Raw genomic sequence first — 18,952 nt, 5'->3', positions numbered from 1 at the left:
GGCCATGTTTGTGTTGCCGAGTCTTTGGTGCCCTTGCTGAAGGTAATGAGGCTACACAGACCTTGGGCATCAGAGTCCGTTACTTGTTTAACCTTCCTGGAGAGGGCAATTACCCTACTTTCCTGTACCGAGTGGTGACCTCTGTCCTCGCACTCTCGTAATTGAGAAGGGGAATGTCTCTGAGTATCTGACTGCCGGAGTTGAGAGGTAGGAAGGGTCACAAGGACTGAAAGTGAAAGGCGAGGATCAGCAATTTAGAGGTAGTTATTAATATGCTGATTTACTGTCACTTGAGTCTAAAGAGACTTTTAACAATTGCTTGCCTTTTGCACGCTCTTCAAAATGCTGATTTTTTTTCCTTAGAAATCTAATTACATTTTAATAAGATACTTTTTTATTTCCAGGTGGTTGGCAAGCCATCCCTTGCTCCCATACAGTACTGTAGGTAAAAAACAAAAATCGTGTGTATTCATTGCAGAGTTACACCCCAGTAAATCCTTTAACTGAAAGAAAACAGAGAGTTATTTTTCCCTTTTTCTTCATGCACTCCTAGTTACATTAAGTGCTAGCAGCAAGGAAAAATATATGCAGCCTCAAAAGCCTGAATTATTTAAGAATCTCCATAAAATAATATTACAGGTTGTTAAAGTTAAATAATAAAATCTGGATTAAATAATTTCATCTTCTGTAGCTTTGTGATACAATGTGTGGAATTGCGTGAATCAGAGAGCCTGACATGACTAAACTCTTGGGGCCAAAGTCAATTCCTAACTCTGTCCCTGACTTTATTACTTTAATCAAGCCATGACCTATCTTTGCTTGGTTAACCTACAATGTAGGATACAAATAACCTATAATCTTGGAGATTTTGTGAGAATTAATTGTTATTAATGAAATGAAAGACTCCATGATGTGCAGGCTATTTTTATTTATTATAATTACTTATTTTTATATCATTGAAACTTTAGCAAGTTTTATTATAGGCTTCCTGTGACTCGAATTTATACATTAATACCTTTTTCCTCCATCATGGCTATACAGTGCCATTATCGACCTTGAAAAATTAAATCACAGTCCAAAATAAGGACAGAGGTGTTGAAGGAAGAGGGCATTGACCTAAAACAAAACTGGGGGGAAATCAGTACATCTAAGTCCTGGGCTGTGCTGTTGCAAACCCTGTTTGACTCTCACCTGGCCCCAAAGGCATCTCTGTCCAAATTCAGAGACCTCGGCCCCAGTCTGGCCCTGTGCCTGCTGTTTCCTAATTGCCGTGGCCCAGTCTTAGAGACAGCTGTGGGCAGGGGACCAGAGGAAGACATGGAATTTGAATGTGGGCTGCGGCCTCAATAGAGCTGTGTGTGATGGTAACACTTGGTACGTGCGCAGGGGCTCTGCCGCTGCCCACGCGCGAAGGCACTTCAGGTCGGATGGAGCTGGGCAGAGTGACACTGTCCTCAGCTGAGACCCACAGAACATTTTTATTTTTATTTTTTTTATTTTTCTGTTAATGGATTCATTCAGTAGTGCTCTTATAGCAAGTTATCGTGCACCGTAAAAGCAGGCTTCTAGCAAAGCACAGCGGCTGCAGCCCCTTTCTATCATGGCTGTGGGCTGAACACTCATGCCTTTCCCCCTAAACATCTCCATTTATGCAAGAAACTCGAAGGTTTCTATGGCCAGAGAGAGGGAGAGCATGAGGGGCAGCACAATATTTAGGGAACTCAGTTTGGAGGGGGCAGACCTGGTGTTTACACCTTGCTGCAAGAAGCATTTAGCTGCAGCATCAGCTGCTCAGGCAGAGCAGAGGTCACCTCCCTATGGGAAAGCTGTTCAAACAGTTGTTCCCTTCATCTGGAATATAGAAAAGATGGCAGTTTGGGAGGAGGAAGCTTTTTCATATATATATTTTTTTTTAGTTTGTTTGTTTTTTGTTTTTTTTTTTTTTCTGTTTTGCAGCAGTTTCAGTTCAGTGTGGGTAGTGTGTGAATCACAGCTTGGGAATCCTGCCCTTGAACAAATACACTTTATGGCACATAGTTGCAGTGTTATGTATTTTCTTATTTGATCATACAGTGTATCATTGGTTAAACTGTTGCCCCAACCCTTAAAAGGACAGCCTCCTCGAGAATACTGAATTTGTGCCATTGTTTAGATAACACACTGCTCAAACAAGAATGTGTCTTTATGGTTTTGTGAAGCTTTTAGCACATCTTTGAGTGACTCATGAATAATGACCTAAAACTGTATCCTGTTAACCCAGGAGAGTGAATCATGCACAGAACACAAGTACCGACTGCATTGAGTATAATACTGTGTATATAACAATATAAAGATTTCTGTACCTTTACTTTCCAGATGTTACATGCTTGTCGGAGTACGACGACTCTGCTGACGTCAGTGACTGCTTGCGGTGGGCAGGAGCTATGCCGTCTCTTGTACAGGAGTGTCACGTTCCCTGCAAAGATGACTGCACATTTACCCCCTGGTCCAAATTTACGGCATGCTCCTTTGACTGTGAATCAACTAGAAGTAGGAGACGGTCACTCACAGGTATAATCTCGGATGTTGGTGGACTGTTGTTGGGGTTTTAGGAAAATATAGACAGAATGAGGATCATCCTTAAATGATTTTTCATGTGGTACTGATCATCGCCTGCTTTATGCATACACATTTTGGTATGAGAATAATGCAGAAAAACTCGGTGGAAAGCCATTTTTAGACATAAACCAAGTAAAACAGTAGCTGTTGTAGAATCATAGAGTTGGAAGGGACCTTAAAGATCTTCGAGTTCCAACCCCTCTGCCATGGGCAGGGACACCTCCCACTAGAGCAGGTTGCTCAAAGCCCCATCCAGCCTGCCCTTGAATGCCTCCAGGGATGGGGCATCCACAGCTTCTCTGGGCAACCTGTTCCAGTGTCTCACTGCCCTCACACTAAAGAATTTCTTCCTATTATCTAATCTATTTCTCCCCTCTTTCAGTTTAAAATCATTGCCCCTTAGTCCTATCACTACATTCCCTGATAAAAGAGTCCCCCCGATCTCTCCTGTAGGACCCCTTGAAGTACTGAGAGGCCACAATAAGGTCTTTTCAGAGCCTTCTCTTCTCCAGGCTGAACAACCCCAACCCTCTCAGCCTGTCCTTGTAGGAGAGGTGCTCCAGCCCTCTGATCATCTTTGTGGTCCTCCTCTGGATCCGTTCTAACAGGTCCATGTCCTTCTTATGTTGGGGGCCCCAGAGCTGGACACAGTAGTAGAGGGGTGGAATGACCTCCCTTGATCTGCTGGCCATGCTTCTTTTGACTCAGGTAAGGATATGGTTGGTTTTTTGGGCTACAAGCACATATTGTCGGCTCGTGTTGAGCTTCTCATCAACCAACACCCCCAAGTCCTTCTCCTCAGGGCTGCTCTCAAGCCATTCTCCGCCCAGCCTGTATTTGTGCTTGGGATTGCTGGAACCTGGTCTTCTACAGTGGGCGGTACCTCATTCTCTCAGTCCCTGCCTTTGCCTTCAGTGACTTGGGTGGTGGGACTAGAGCACGTGCCAGTGAAGATTGAGGCAAAAAAGTCTTTGAGTACCTCAGCCTTCTCCTGGTGACCAGTTCTACCATTTCCTTCTGGAGACGGCCCACATTTTTCCTAGTCTTCCTTTTATCACCTTTTATAGAATGTCTTGTTGCTCTTGATGTCCCTGGCCAGATTTAATTCTATCGGGGTTCTAGCTTTCCTAAGCTGATCCGTGGCAACTCAGGTAGTTTCTCTGTATTCCTCCCAAGCTACCTGTCCTTGCTTCCACCCTCTCCAGGCTATGCATTCTGCAATTTTATCTGACATATTACTCTGGGAAGCACGCAACAAATATGTATACAAGAATGAAAATCAGTGTGATTTTCTGTTTAAGACTATTGAAATCTGAATGAAGTTAAAAACTGGGAGTTTTGTGCTCAGCAGTATCCAGTAATTCAACAGGGCAAATTAATACCATGAAGAAAGAAAAAACAGTATCATTAAAACAGTTTTCTTTGGTCTTTTATATGTATTTGTTAAACACTCCAGTTCAAACCATTTCATAGAGCAGTCTCCCATACTCACTGTCGTGGTTTATTATTATGTTATTTGAATGCTGACCTAACTGAAAAGCTTTAAAACTCTGTAACATTGTTTGGAACTGCTTGTTTTGTTGGGAGTTGTCTTCCCACACACACATAGCTAAATCAAATCAAAATGAATTATACTGTTTTCAGAAGGCTTACAAGAAATTTACTGTTATTGTTATCCTGAACACTCACATCTTTTCATATTTCCGTGTTGTGTTTGAGAGCTATGGTGTAGCTGCCTTGAGTTTGCTCCATTAATAGAGGTGAAACTTCAAAGACTTCTGCTATGGAGTAAAATACTAACATTGCTGTAAAAATATCTGCTGTGATAATGCCTGGGAGCTGAATGGTAGCAAAGTATGGTGGCTACCACTGCTTCTTTCTTCTAGGCTCACTTGCACCTGGCTGCCTGGCTATCTTGTTATTCAGTTTGTTACTCTTGGAATGATCCAAGTTTTTAGTAACTAACAATTACAGTATACAGATGTAATGGCGTCAAGCTGCTGTTCATCAGTATGGCTCATTAAAGGATAAAGATTTCTCTTTTACATAAAAATCATTATTATACAATGCTCTATTGTTTCTGCCGAAGAGCTTATTCTAAAATGTTCTCTATATCAATGCCTGTATGTTTATAGTAGTAGAAATCCTCTATCCCTATCAGAATAACAGGTGCCTGATCTTATATAAAATATGTAGGAATTAAGTGAATACTTACTTCCAGGTAGTTTTAAATCTGAATTTTCTTTATGGGCATCTGTGATAGTTACAAAACAGTACGGTCCTACCTCTCCCCTTCCTTCCACCATTCTACATCAGACATAGCTCCATTCAAGTAAGTGGACCAAGAATGGTTTCTGATATTCAGGTTTTGATGGCTTGTCTCATCACCCCCACTGCATTTGTGACCAACCACCAGCAGTCTCTCCCATATGACCTTGCTGGGTTTCCTTCCTCCCACCAGGAAGGAGCTCGTGGTCTCAGCCTGCTCCCTGCAAAGGTGTCCTAAAAATCAAGTGGTGAACATGCTGTGGTTGTCCCAGGTGGTGCTGGGGTGGGAACACCCCAGAGATCAGCGAGGGAAGACCAAATCAGACACTGGTTTTGGTTTGACCGCAGTTCAAAAGGAGAAGTCAATGAGATTAGTGTTTAACCTGCCTTTGCATAAAACTTCATGAAAATTGGAGCTGGCTAGAAGCCTTGAAAAAAATTTCATCCACATGAAGTGAACTCTGTCCAAGGATTTATGTAAGGTGCTGTTTGGGAAGTCCTTCATGCTGTTAAGACTCCTTTGTCCGTTTGTATTTCGCCTTTCTGTAAGCACGCATGAGTTGTACCTCCTTATTCATCGCTCTGTGTGTCTATGCTCAAGTGAATGCTTTGGCTTCATTATAAAAGTTCATTAACAATGTCATTTAGTGGGAATCTGCTAATTGTTTGCTAAGTATTTGCTTGCCTCCCACTCAGTTTTTAATAGCATTATTCATTTCACTTTGTAAGTAATCATAGACTCTACATATAAAATTAGTCATTACTTAAGAAGCGAAGGACTTATTACAGAACATATCAAAATTCAAAGTCATTATAATGAAAACACAGTTTTTAGGTAAGTCTTCAGTTAATTAATACAGTCAGTTAATTCTCAGTACTATGGATATAGTGAATTTTTCTGTAAGAAGGTGTATTTTTAATGTTTCATATGCCGTATGAAACTATCTGCATGAAACTTTTTAATATGCAGTGTGTACTATCTGCTAATATTTAATATATGTAATATTTGTTAATGGTCAGCATATTAATTTAAAAAAGAAAGTGCTTTTTAATTGAAGCATTTATGTCCTTGAAAATTTTGACAGTGGTTTTTTTAATAGTAATTTCTAAAGCAGTCTGTGAAGATGATAAAAATATCACCATCACTAATTCTAAAACTACTTCTTTATGAAGAGTATGGGATGAATGTCACTTTTGCCCTCAAACTAGGGCTTTCATAGCAACTTCACTCGAGGGAAGATGCCTACAAAACAGATGGCAGGGCAAGTTGGAAAAAAAGTGTTGTATGAGTGTGAGATTATTAGCATCCTTACCTGTGCCTGATGTGCTTCATGTAATAATGGCAAAACATGGGCAAGTCCCAAATTCCCGTGTTTCCCGTTACAATGCAGGACGTACAGCTGTAGGTATACACTGAGTTTGTGGCTTCTGTCAGCTCCTCAAACATAAAATGCTGGAAATGCCACTAGAGAGCTCCCAATCTATTTAAAGCCTTTTAAAAGACTTTCCTTTAAGTATGTGGAGTTGTACCTGTTATACATTACTTGAATTTCCTCATAAATATATATATAAAAATATATAAAGATGTTGGCACTATTTGATTTCTTTGTGTTTATTATCCTTTTGTGCTGGCAAACTTTGCATTCCCCAGAACTCTGGAAATGCAATTTCGAAAGAGCTGGGGCTTGAAGGACAGTGATATTAAGGGTCTGCAATCGGTGCCCTTCTCTTTGGAGGTACATGTTTGTATGCAAACAGGTATTGATGACAGCCACCTTGTGCTCCTGCCGACACGTGGTGAAATGACTCTGGGTTCCAGGCTAGAAGGAAGGTTGTTGGTTTATAAAACTTACACTTTGTTTTTAGTCCCTTATTTGTGTGCAATACCAAAGAGAAAACATTTATTTTGGGATCAACGCTTTAAAAACTTTTTGCAGAAGTATTTTTAGCATGGCCAAGTTCCCCAAGGAACATTTTGAGGATGAGATACAGATGCGGTTTGTTAGTGAAGATGAATTCTCCCCTTCTGTGCAGGTGCCAAATGCAAAGATGATCCTGAGCTCAGCCGGCATAAAGATTGCTCCACGTCACGTTGGCTAACCCATGCCAAGAAAAGCATTGATTTTATCTTTAGAGGCTGTGTACAGGCCTTTGTTCCCTGGAGCAGCTGTAGGGATGCAGGGAGCGTGAATTCTCTTCTTCACATTCTCTCTCCTTGTAGCGGGGACCTCTTCTCATGCCTAGAAGTCCTCCAGGAGCAGGGCATGAGGAGTGCAGTTGCAGAGAGCTGTACCACAGGTTTATTTGAATGCTGCTGCTTCCCAAAGCTGCTGAAAGATCTGTAAGGAGCCTTCTTTTAAAACCTGTTGAAGAAGTAGAGCAAAAGGAAACATTAAACCAAATATAACCATTGAAATGCTTTCCAGCCCTAATAATTTGCTGAGGATTATCTTTTCTGTTTTCTTCAAAGCGCAGTTTGTGTGCAGAGTGCATCTTTAACTAATTTGTAAAGTAGCCTCAAAGAAGAAGTTGTGGCTGATGTAGTCTCCTCTGGAAGTTGTCCTGGCAACCATTGATTGCGAGCAAGTAGAGACAAAGCAATCAATTTATTTTCATCAGATAATTAGAGAAAGATGATATTATATAAAATTACAAAGCATTTTCTGGGCAGACCGTTACTAGAGTAAGACTTTGCATTTTGCTCCTTGCCCTACCCATCCAAACAGTATTTCCAAGTTCTTCGGTTGCCCCTGGAGATAAATACCTTGTCCTTGCACTCCAGAGCACTGGCAGCAGCTAATAGATGCTTCAGAAACATTCCTGGATATTAACATTCAGATTGTCTTGGTTCTAATGTGTTGAATTCATGCAAGTATAAATAATATGACGTGTTGTTATCAAAAGTAGCAGATGTTAAGCTAACGAACAGATTTCTGTGGTTGGAACAGGGCGAAGCAGAAAGCGAGACAAATGCCAGAATACAGAAGTTTATCCTCAAGTTGAAACCGAGCCGTGCCCCTGTGAGGTGTTTACCTCCCAGCCCCACGGAAACTGGTCCGACTGCATTATCGGAGGAGGTGCATCCGAGCCGCAGCTGGGAGCACGACCCCACGGAGATGCCAAGGAGTGTGGCGAGGGTGTGCGGCTCCGAGCTATCGCCTGTTACGATAAGACCGGCAGACTCGTGGAACCATCTCGCTGTAGCAGTTCGGGTAAGGAGATTTAAAAAGGCGCGCAACATGTGTAAATAGCCCTGATGCCGAGCACAGTTATCCGCTCAACGGTTCATTTTGGAGCCTATCGTACGTGTATACCTGTCTACTTGCTGGAACAGTTTTCACAAGGTTGCCATGAGTGTTGAACATTGTTCTTCTAATATCTTCTTATCGCTTTTAATACTAAGGTTTTGCTTAGTATAAGGGTCTACTGGCATTTCTGCAGTGGAAATGAGGTAGAAGACGGCTACAGTTGGCTTCGCTGTCAGAATACCAGAGGCATTTCTCTTAAAATCCCATAAAAGTATGAGCTTATGAGAAGGAGAAGCTATATTTCAATAGGCATGATGTTTGAAGATATTTCCTACTTTAGCTTTTACTTGTTTATAAATTTTTATTACTTTTCACTTAATTTGGAGGTGTTCGTGTGATTGTTTTCAATGAAAGAATTCAGGAATTCAAAAATTGTCTTGAGACAATCGTATTTAATTACAAAAACCCCGTGATGTCACCTACTGTTGCTCCTGCCAAGTACACATGACTTCAGCAGCCAGTGGTCTCATCCTTGTAATTCTGTGCCAGTCTCAAGCTCAAATTGATTCCCAGCATATATTCCAATGTCACTGCTTGCTGGGGCTCTGGGCTGTGGTTCTGCCCACTTATATTTCACATATAATCAAGTAGACTCTATCAAACAGAAACAGGGCAGAATTAGAAGTAGAGCAAGCAAGAAATGTCATTCCACCTGGATATTTTCTCCCAGTTTATATGATTTGCAGTTCATCGCAGTCATTGTGCTACAGGACTTTACAGACAAAAGCCCTTATTTTAGGAGCAAATTCTGTACCCACATTACCCCCAAACCACTAATGCTCTCTGACTTCCAGTCAAAATGCTTAGGGCACCACACAACGTGATGTAGTGGGTTGGAAGACTGCTGGTAAGCTATATGATGGGAGAGGGGGAAATGATGTCTCAGGAGGAGATTAAGGAATACAATGGGAACCGTTTGTATTCCTGAATATAAAAGGGAGCAGAGAAAGAAGTGGGGCTGCTCTGTGGAGGGTCTTCAGGATGAGGATCAGCACCACGAGCTGCATGTAATAAAAGGAAAAAAAAAAACCCACCCTAATGAAGTGATTCAGTCCTGGAGTGAATTCCTCTCGCGGCTGTTGATGGCTGTTCCAGCTGGCTGCACGGCTTCATAAAGCAGCTTTCTGTGGTTTTTGTTTCGACAATGTGCTGTTGTACCAATTGATTATGCCTCTGTGGCCCATGAAGGAGGAATGCTCTACCTTTCCCCCACAACATTACCTTTTCTTCTGCAAAAAGAAAGCTGTTGGGTTTTGAAAGGTGGGTTTGCCTGTGCCGTGACTTGGTCTTTTGAAAAACTCATGTTTTTTATCACTGTTAAAAAGAGCAGTTTGTCTATGCGTGGGGCTTTTCTGAATAACCTTGAAGCCTGTTTTCTGTCAGTGATATTTATGCGGCATTTTTAATGGTCTGGTTTCTCTTAGGGAGGTAGCAGGGAGTTGTAGCTCAAGGGGATTATTGTTGGCTTTCTTGTCTTCGGCTTTTTATCTGAGCAGAAATGATTGCAACACGGCCCTGGCTCAGGACCCGTGTCAGAGGCTGGAGGGGTGGTCAGTGCTGTGCAGCAGAGCCCTGTCGATGCCCTTCCTCCTGCACGCTATTAACAGAGTGTTCTGAAGAGCTTTAGGTTTGGAACCGGGACGTGAAGGAGGGGTGAGATGTTTCCACCTTCTGAGTGCCCCCCATAAGAGTTCCCCTAAGGGTGAACTATGAATCTCCAGCCCGACCCCTGTTTTAATATTCATTGCTACTCAGTGTTGAAGATCTTCTTTTCCCTGCAAGGTCAGTGGGAAAGCAACATTGCCTCGGTCTCCAGAGGACATGGATATTTTGATGACTTTGGGTGTAGAGTGCTCAAAAATGGGCAGAAAGCTCCACTCCCCTCACTTGGGACCTGCCTTCCAACCAGAGCAATTAAACGAAGATAAACCCGATATTTATGGGCTCTAGAGCTGGGAACTTTCAAAATGCACTTCTGAACACAATATTGAATTAGTGATAGAAACAAATCATTATCCAATTAATAATTAGCAGAATGTTATTCAACCATAATAGAGAAGAGCAAATTGCAGAAGCATGCAGAATTGCTAAGCCCTGAGAAATTATTCATGACAGGTTTTTTTTTTTTAAGCACCTCAGTTTGTCTTGTTCACAATTAATATCAGGTGACCTTTTGACATTTGCTAGCTGACCATATTTATGGTTAATTAAGCCATTGCCTTATATATTGAATGCCAATCACTGTGATATGTAGGCATTGTTCTTGCTTTATGAGCTATGGGGGTAAGCGTGTTCCTCTTCTCTTTCTTTCAGGTCTTCTGGCTTCTCTTTGTTTCCTGCTCTTTTCCTTTTGCAGGACAGTGCAAAAGGAAAAGTTCCTTTCCCTTAAACCAGGACAGAAGTGAGAAGTTGTAAGACTTAGACCTCAGTTCTTTGCTAGGTCCTTTTGAAGAACTTTTACAAAGTGTAGAAAGACAGATGTAAGGCTGCAAACTTTGCCTTAGAAGTAGATTTAAGTTTGTCCCAGACTTGATAATGCCATGAGTGCAAGGTATGGGACAATAAAAATGGTATAGAATAGAATAGGTCTGTCTGTAGCTTTTCTCGAGAGCAAGCTCTGGGCTCTTGCCTTCTCGCAGCAATGATTTTCACTTTCCCTGACTGAAACCTGGCTGTTGAACTTACCACTTCAGTAGGGTTTAGTTCACTCGTGTCAATGTGACTTATCATGTGAATGTATCATAGTTATCAAGTGAATGTACTGTGAGTTTGAGTCTAATGTAGAAATTAATCACTGCTCGGAGAGGTTCAGGGACTGAGGCCCTGATCTTACACTGAGTTTTTTGAGCAATTCTGCATTGGCCACTTGGGAACACCCCACCCCACCCCCCCCCCCCCCCCCAAAATATTAAAGTCTGTTCATCTGTGTTTTTCAGCAGTCTAGACTCCAACTCTCCTAAGCCCATTATCTGCAAATATATTAAATCTTTAAGCATACCTTTTCAACAGGACTGAATCTGTTGAATCCATTCAAAATGGATTTTCTCCCCATTGGTGTATTTACCGCATACAGAGTATCCCAAGGTCCAAACCCAGTGAAGATAAAAGCATTCCAGCTGTGCCTTAGTGGAAATGCTCTACTAGCTTGCCTGGTGGTCTACGGTTTCTTCTGTCAGGACCCGAGTCCTGGGCTGAAGGAAGCTCTGCCTTGACCCAGCACAGACTGTGTAAACACTTTGAGTCAACTGCAGTGGCTATGTAGGTCACACCTTGGCTAATTTATCTACCCTCACTGCAATTTAATCTTGGATTAGCTCATGATCATTAGATATCACAAGCTTAAAAATACAAATCCCAGACTTTTCTGAATTTTATTCCTTTCTACACCAAACCTTTTCTTTAATCCAGAAAAAAACACACCATAGCGTTTTTTTTCATGACTGGCTTTTGTGATTAGTGTACTGCTTTATTTTAGTGATCTTGACATTTTCCTTCATGGGCCATTCAATAAGCACAAGAAATGAGTGACCTGCAGTTTCCGGATTGAACTAATTCTTTTCTCCCAGAGTTGGTTCACTCTTCTTTTCCTCCCTTTAATTTGCAAGTGCAATTATGAAATTACAGATAGAGGTGACTATTTCTAACTATATTACAAAAAATGTAATTGATAATTTGCCTCAATTTGTCTTCCCATCAGAAGACTGGCTTATATTGCATTCAGGTCACTGCTAGTCCAGAGTGTCTCCATTCTCTGGCTGGTGTTTGGAGCACCCTCTTTGGACAGTAAATTGTCCTCTTAATTGCTGCTTCTCAGTCTGTCATCTGAGTTCCTTGTGCTATTTTTGAATTTCCACCTCCTTTGTTTTGAATTATTTCATGTAGTTCCTTTGCCTCTCTTTCTGTGTTCTGTGCCAACAGGGTTTTTTTTTTTTAATCTTAGAGGAACATAGGGTGCCTCATCTGTTCCAAATCAAAGGCTGGAGATTTCTGTGCTCTTGCACAGAGGTTCTGCTTTTGATCCAACGGGCAATTTATGGAAAGCAGGAATTTATGTAGAGCGCTTACACTATTCAAATTCTGCTGTGCTCACAACAACAGAGACCTGAAAAAAAGACACAACAGACAAATAGATCCTGGCTTTAAATCACAGAGCATTTAACTTCAACCTACAGTCCTCTCAAAAAGCTTTAATTATCTCTAAATTTATGAAGGGCATGGCAGGGATGCTCATATACCTCCTTATTCTCAACAGTGCAGTGTTTTTAGTACAGGGTTTAGTTGCGGGTGGGCAAATCAAAGAGGACTGGGGTTACTCAGAGGGTCCCCTGGCACCTCCTGATGCAGGGGTGTCACTTGGTTCCTCCCAGTCATGTGGATGCTAACGCCACTACTGGGAATTCTGCTGGCAAGGTCACTCCTTGAAAATGTCAGCTTTAATCCCAAACAGCGCAGTTTAGCAAACAGATGCACCAGGAGGAGTTAAAAATTTTGGTGATGTGAAAACTCATAGTTTTTGTGGGTTTTGGAGGGATGGATGTTCCTTGGTCCAAGGCGCATCAGGGCAGCGTGTGCCAGCAGCAACAGTGAGGCTTCTGTCCTGGTCAGCTGTGTCCCCAGCATTGAGAGATTGAGGACAGTATGCAAAGGTCATGGATCAGGAATTTCAACTCCTCCTGCTCAAAACTGGGTAGTATCAAGTCTCATGAAATGTGGTTTTCTGAAAGGTCAGCCCAGAGTTGTGCTGTGTTTCTACCCGGGGCATTCCTCTGGGGTTTAAGCTCCTTTATGTGAAAGTCCTGGCCACCAGCTTGACAGACGTTGCATGACCTACCTGTGAGTTAACACAGGGACCTGCTCTGAAACCCTGCCATGTGTGAATCCCCACACTGTCATTTTAGGAGAAAATGAGTTATTTTCAGGTAGCTTTTGATCACTAGATTTTAATAGTCTTTCTGCAAAATTATATTTGTGTATGTCAAAAAACCATAAGAGGAGCTTAATAGGTTAAAGAAATATGACCCAAGTTTATGGTGGACTGACAGCAAACTTACCTTTCCTACAAGGTAACAATTTTGGAAAAAAAAAGTTGAAAAAGCTGCATTGAATAGATGCCTTTTTATTTTTGAAAGTGTCTCTGTTCTGGCAATTACTGTGGTATATGTTTTTCCATATCTGGTAAATTTTATTTTGAAGAATGAAATTGTTGCAGAAATCCCTGGGTTTTTTAAAAAATCTTCAGAAATAGAAACTTTTCTGAACAGAAGTTTCACCTATGTTTTTTGAAAATATTCCAAAGTATTTAATTTCATTCTTTGTGTAAATGAAATTTTATATTGAAATTCCTTTTCTTTAGCACAAACCATTAATTCCAGAATCCAATGCGCCTTAGTTTTAAATGGTTTCTGTACTTCCATAAACAGCATCCTACAAACATCTTATGATGAGGCCTCATTTCTGGAGGCCTTATTCTTGACAGCCTTGTTTCTTTTCCAAGGAGAATGGGCAACCCTGTCTAGACTGTCCTCTTCCCGGCTCCAGACTTCACACGTGACAGCCCTTGGGATGCCTCCTCCTCCCTAAAAGTGTGGGAGTATTCTTGGCACCATTGGTTAATGATAAAATGTAGAGCCCATGTTCAGACTACCCTAGCCTTCTTTTTGGCATCTGGGTTTAATTAAATATTACAATACTCCTGTTTCTCACTGTGGTTTCCCCTCTGTGCCTCTGTAGTATTTTTCTCTGTGGCCTTTTTATTACAGAAAAATGACTGTACTGCTTACCAGGACAAAGCTTTTCAAAGACTTTTGAGGAAAAAGTTTCAGCTAAAAACTCACCTTATTTTCTGTCCATCCCATCCCCTCCCATCCCATCCCATCCCCTGGCATGGGAATTAAGACTGGGTTTGGATCACAGGTGGCTGAAAAGTGTTGCCATCTGCAGACAGGGCTGTCCTATCCTCACGTTCCCACTTCAGGACTGTTCAAAGCCACTGTCACCTTTGACTGTTTTTCTGCTATCTCAAAGCTAAATAGCTTCTAAATTTAGCCCCGAAATCCCGGCTGGGTTCTCCTCTGTTCCTCTCTCCAATATTTCTACACATCTCCTTGGGTGTGCAGTGACAGCCTTAATTACAGCTGTGGCTGCCAGGGGAGCTGTAAGCACAGAAACAGAGCCCGTAAAGGACCTGCCCTCCATTTCTTGTTTGACTACATGCTTTTTTACATATTGCCCTCATAACAGTGCTCAAAGAACATTGATTTATTCCCTATCTTTTCCCTTCCGTTTTTTTCCAAAATCTGTTCGCCATAAGAAAGTCTGGCCACAGTTCTTCCTTCCTGGATGTTAAAAGACTTATCAAATGAAATGGCATCACAAGACAACTGTTCAGACGCTGCTATTCTTCTGTGTTTTTCTGGCAACAGAATCAAAGGTAAACAGCCATCAAAAAAGTTATTTCTGAATGGGTCAAACTGGCTATCACAGAAGCTTGTTTAAAGTGAGGCAAGACTTCCCCTGAGGCATTAGTACGTAGAAATGCACATTCTTCTAGATCTTTATCTTCATGCAGAAAGCAAGCATGCATCTTATGAGGAAACGTTTAGAGGTTTAGCTATTTGAGCAACATCCTCTGTAGAATCATAGAATCATTCAGGTTGGAAAAGACCCTTGGGATCATCGAGTCCAACCATTTGAGCAACATCCTCTGTAGGTGCTGCCTTTAGTCATAGCGATGTCTGTTGTTACTCCTTGGCTCTAAATATAAATCTTTATAGCCTGTCTTTTTGCCCAAATTTCTTTTATGCCTTTTGCTGCAATCTGTAAAATGACCCTTTTGAAGAGGTGGCAATACCAGACCATAAGAATGATTTTATTTTTTTTTACTGACCTCAAGCAGGCTTTCTTGTGTTCAACGATCACCATCAGCCTCCACTTGCCAGACCACCTCTGCCCACCCTTGCTCGCGTCCGTGCCTTTTGTTTCTATTATTAGGCTCGGTCAGTTTTTCTCTGCTTTTGACAGGTTGATTAAAGCTCTTCTATGGGAAGAAGTTTTTAGGGTAGAAATAGTCTATCGGAGGTTTAGGAGAACTCTGATAGCAAGTTAATGCACTGGGTGATCTGCTGCCCTGCTTTCTGCAGTAGCTGCAGTCAGAGTATCTCTTTGAAACGTGGCCCGTCTCTTCTCTTCGGCTTTAATAATGCATTTGTCACAAATACAGCCTGTTATGAAGCAAGGCTCTAATAAAATGGTACCATACAAAGACAGATTTAGAATTAACATTTTTCTCTCCCTATGTGCCATTCCATTTAGTATGTTATGTTGGAATTATGGAGAAATACTGGTTTAGCCTAAGCCTTTTCATGAATCACGTGCTCTAGTGTTAAGACCTCTGCCCTTTTCCTTCTCATGGAGAACTTCATGATCCCTTTGAGATGTGTAGCTGTACCGGGAAGTGACATGTGCTGGTGGTAGTTCACAGGACTCCTCTCGTGTCTTACATGGGTTTCTTTCAATGTTTTCTAACCTGTTGGCCTTTTATACCGCTCTGATGAGTGGAAAGTCACAATCTCGTATCTTTACCACTGGTGGCATGCCCTGTGCCAGCTGGACACAGTAGGTGTTTTAGTGGGTTCCAGTGAGAGTTAGAGGGTTTGACGTCTGACTTATTCTGGAGATCTTCAGAAGCAGCATCACATGAGTCTGCCTGTATGGAAGAAGAGTCCAACAAAAGTAAGAATTCCACTTTTTGCACGTCGGCCAGTCTCTGAATAAAACGAGCTGACTGCCAGAGCAGAAAAGAGTTTGCTGGAGCAATGCCTGCAGTGATAAAGTTAGCATGAAAGGGGGAGATGGGCACGTAGTGGATTTCTTTTAAGGTGCCTGATGTAGTCTGCTTGATCAAAGAGTTTGGGAGAACAACTCGGAAACATAGCAACAGCTGAATTTAGAAGATTTGAGGAAATGAGCCTGAATTAGGAAACGTGGATAAAATTAAACTTCAGCTCAGTCTTCTCTGAGGATTATCATAACAATGTTGATGAGTAACTGAGAATTTATCCAACCTTAGTCTATTCCTGGGTCTGAGATATTCTTTGAAATCTCTCTGTCCTCCAAGGTTTGCAAATGAGGATGGTGTAAATTAAATCACTGAGAGCCTGGTTTGCAAAACTTCTAATATCCCTCACTACAGACAGAGATTCCCTCTGTGAAATCTTGGATCTCATTTGTATTTGGTAACATGGAGGAGTGACCATTAAAAATCGCATTATTCAACAAGATTGCATCGCTTTCTGCTTCTGTCAGAATTCATTGAAGTCCCCCAGCAAAGGAGATTGAACTACACAACCAGCGTGCTCAAAGTCATGCTGCAAAATTGAAACAAAAGTCTATCAGGAATTCAGTACATCAGTACTCTGTGCTGGGGCCTGCTAACATCACAAAAATGTCCTATTTCCATCTCAAGGTTTTCCATCATCTAAATGAGTCGTTCTGCTCTCCCCGTGACTAAGCTGTGGAAAAGCAGGGGCTGTTCCCTTTCTTAAAACCCTGTTTCCATCAGATATTTATTTACATTTTTTTTTTTTAGTACAGCATTATTTAAGAAGGCCAGATGCCTTTGTATCCCTGCCTCTGGAGCAAGGTGACCTCTGATAGCAGGAGTGAAACTCCTCATCCCAGCAGGCTGGACCTCGCGGCAGCTACCTGGATCTTCCGCATGTCGGTAAATGGTTAGTGGCAGCTTTAAAACAGTGCCAGTATAATTAAAGCCTGTAGTTAGGTTTCTCGTTTAGCATCGATGAGACAAGAAGGAGTTGGGGCGGTGTATTGATTTAAATGCATTGATTGGAGGGGTGACTGTGTCACTCGCCTCCCGTGGTGGCACAGAGGGAGCCTGCAGAGGTCGCAGGCAGCTCGGATGCTTCTCTCTGCCTTTTCAGTGCCTGTGTGACCTGGCCCTTACACTTGGTAGTACCTCTCAAGTTTGGAGATTAAAGTACTAGGAATGTACATTTAAAGGAGAAAAAAAAAAAAAAAAGTTTTTTTTTCATGTTGTTATGAGCCTTCTTGATAATATTAATTGCCCCTGGATCTAATTGCTTTGTGTTCCTTTCTTCTGCAGAGTCATCTGGTGGTTTATTTTGTCTGAAATAAGAGCAGTATTATAATGTGCAATGCGTGCTAATTATCAGGGTACAAGGAAAGGCATCAGCCTTTCCCATTCTGTGAAATGGAAGCGGTCGCGTTGCTGTCCGAGGGAAGTTGTCTAAATGAGGCTTGTCTGTGTCTCGGGGTCGAGGCTTGGCAGCTGAAATGAGGTGGCATATTGTGTTGACAGTGCCTAACGTCACATCTTTAGGAACTGGCAGAAAGATGCTCTCCGCAGAGGGCCCCAAACTCCGAAATTGAGTTTCTTAGTGTGCTCCAACAGAGCCTGAAACCATTGACCTTCAGGCCATGTGTGATTTACTGATGGGGGCAGATATTTTTGGTGACATTTGGCGGCAGCTTTCTCCCATATGATGGACCCTTGGCTCTGGAAGATGCTTCCCGCCTGGTCCAAATTGCCCAAGTCTATATTGATCTTCAGAGTGCTCTGCGATGCACATCTATTTTCAGAGCTACTGTGCAATTGGACCTCTGAGAGAAGTCAGATCTAGGAGAAAGACGGGAATTTGACGGTCTGTGGACAATTTAATTTTTTCTTCATGATCTACTGTGGAAGTGTATTCAGACTTCAAAAAAACCCTGATTTTATTATAAAACTCTCATAATAATAATGAAAAATAAACCAAATCTTAGGTTTGTTTTAAAAATCTGCTTTTACTATGAGTTGAGTAGCCTGAAGAACATATATGCTAAACAATTCATAATAAAGTACACTGGGATGAGTTTCTTTCCTGCTATACAGGGAGTGAGGACACTGATAAAGAAAAAATAAAAGCTACTTGGTTTTGTTTGGACAAAGCAGATGAATTTCCCGGTGGCAGCGTGATGAGCAAAGTATATAGAAAAACAGAGCTGAGCTACTCCCCTGGCTGCTATTGATCCCAGTGGATGATTTTTTTTTTTGTTTGAGTAAGGTCTTTCTTAAGATGTCAGGGCTCCCAAGCATCCGGCCCAGCCCTTCACGGTGTGGGAGCAGCCCCAGGAGGAGAGGGAATCATTTCCACAGCTGGTTTTGGCGCCCAGATGGATTTATGCAGTGGATTTCTGCATCGAAAGTTCCCCGTGAGATGAATGTGCGCTGTGAAGTCCTATTTATTTGCACTATTTATTTGCTTTCAGAAGGCAGCAGACGAGCCTCTCCTCTCCGGAAGAGTTCTCAGCTTGTTCTGCAATCTGTTACAAGGAATGTGCTAATTAATGGAGGTTTCCTTATTTAGTTAAAAGATTAAATATATCAACTCTTACGGCTTGTATGCAACTCAGAGTGTAAGCTTGCAAGTTCTTTAAGGAAGAAAACTATAATGCAAAATCAAAAGAAATTAGGAATCATAATGCAAAGTCAGCATCAACCCAACTGCCTCGTCAGAATTTATAGAGACTGTGAAATTGAGCAATAAAACCAACCCTTGGATGAATTTCAATAACAATAATGTTGAGTTAAACTTACCAGCATTTTTTACAAGTCCTCTCTGGTCTATTTAGAATCTATAATCAGTCTGCTATGGGATAACGAGAGCATGTGCCTCTTTGTTGAGAAGAGCAAGTGGGAATAAATTAGCTAAGGGTACATTATTTGAGCTTTGCAAAATATTTGATGTAAAAGTTATTTT

General features: G+C 41.7%; 1 protein-coding gene across 1 annotated transcript in view; it reads left to right on the top strand.

Annotated features, from left to right (window-relative positions):
- THSD7B (thrombospondin type 1 domain containing 7B) overlaps positions 1-18,952 on the top strand; it is a 273,934-nt gene that overhangs the window by 165,484 nt on the left and 89,498 nt on the right. Inside the window, exons 12-13 of the mRNA XM_074145144.1 lie at positions 2,356-2,550; positions 7,815-8,078. Of these exons, the coding sequence (XP_074001245.1) occupies positions 2,356-2,550; positions 7,815-8,078 (459 nt within the window). The remainder of the gene's footprint in view (positions 1-2,355; positions 2,551-7,814; positions 8,079-18,952) is intronic.

This window comes from Numenius arquata, chromosome 3 (assembly GCF_964106895.1).
Source record: "Numenius arquata chromosome 3, bNumArq3.hap1.1, whole genome shotgun sequence".
NCBI lineage: Eukaryota > Metazoa > Chordata > Aves > Charadriiformes > Scolopacidae > Numenius > Numenius arquata.
The sequence above is the reverse complement of the archived record's forward strand: the minus strand, read 5'-3'. Positions and strand labels throughout refer to the sequence as shown.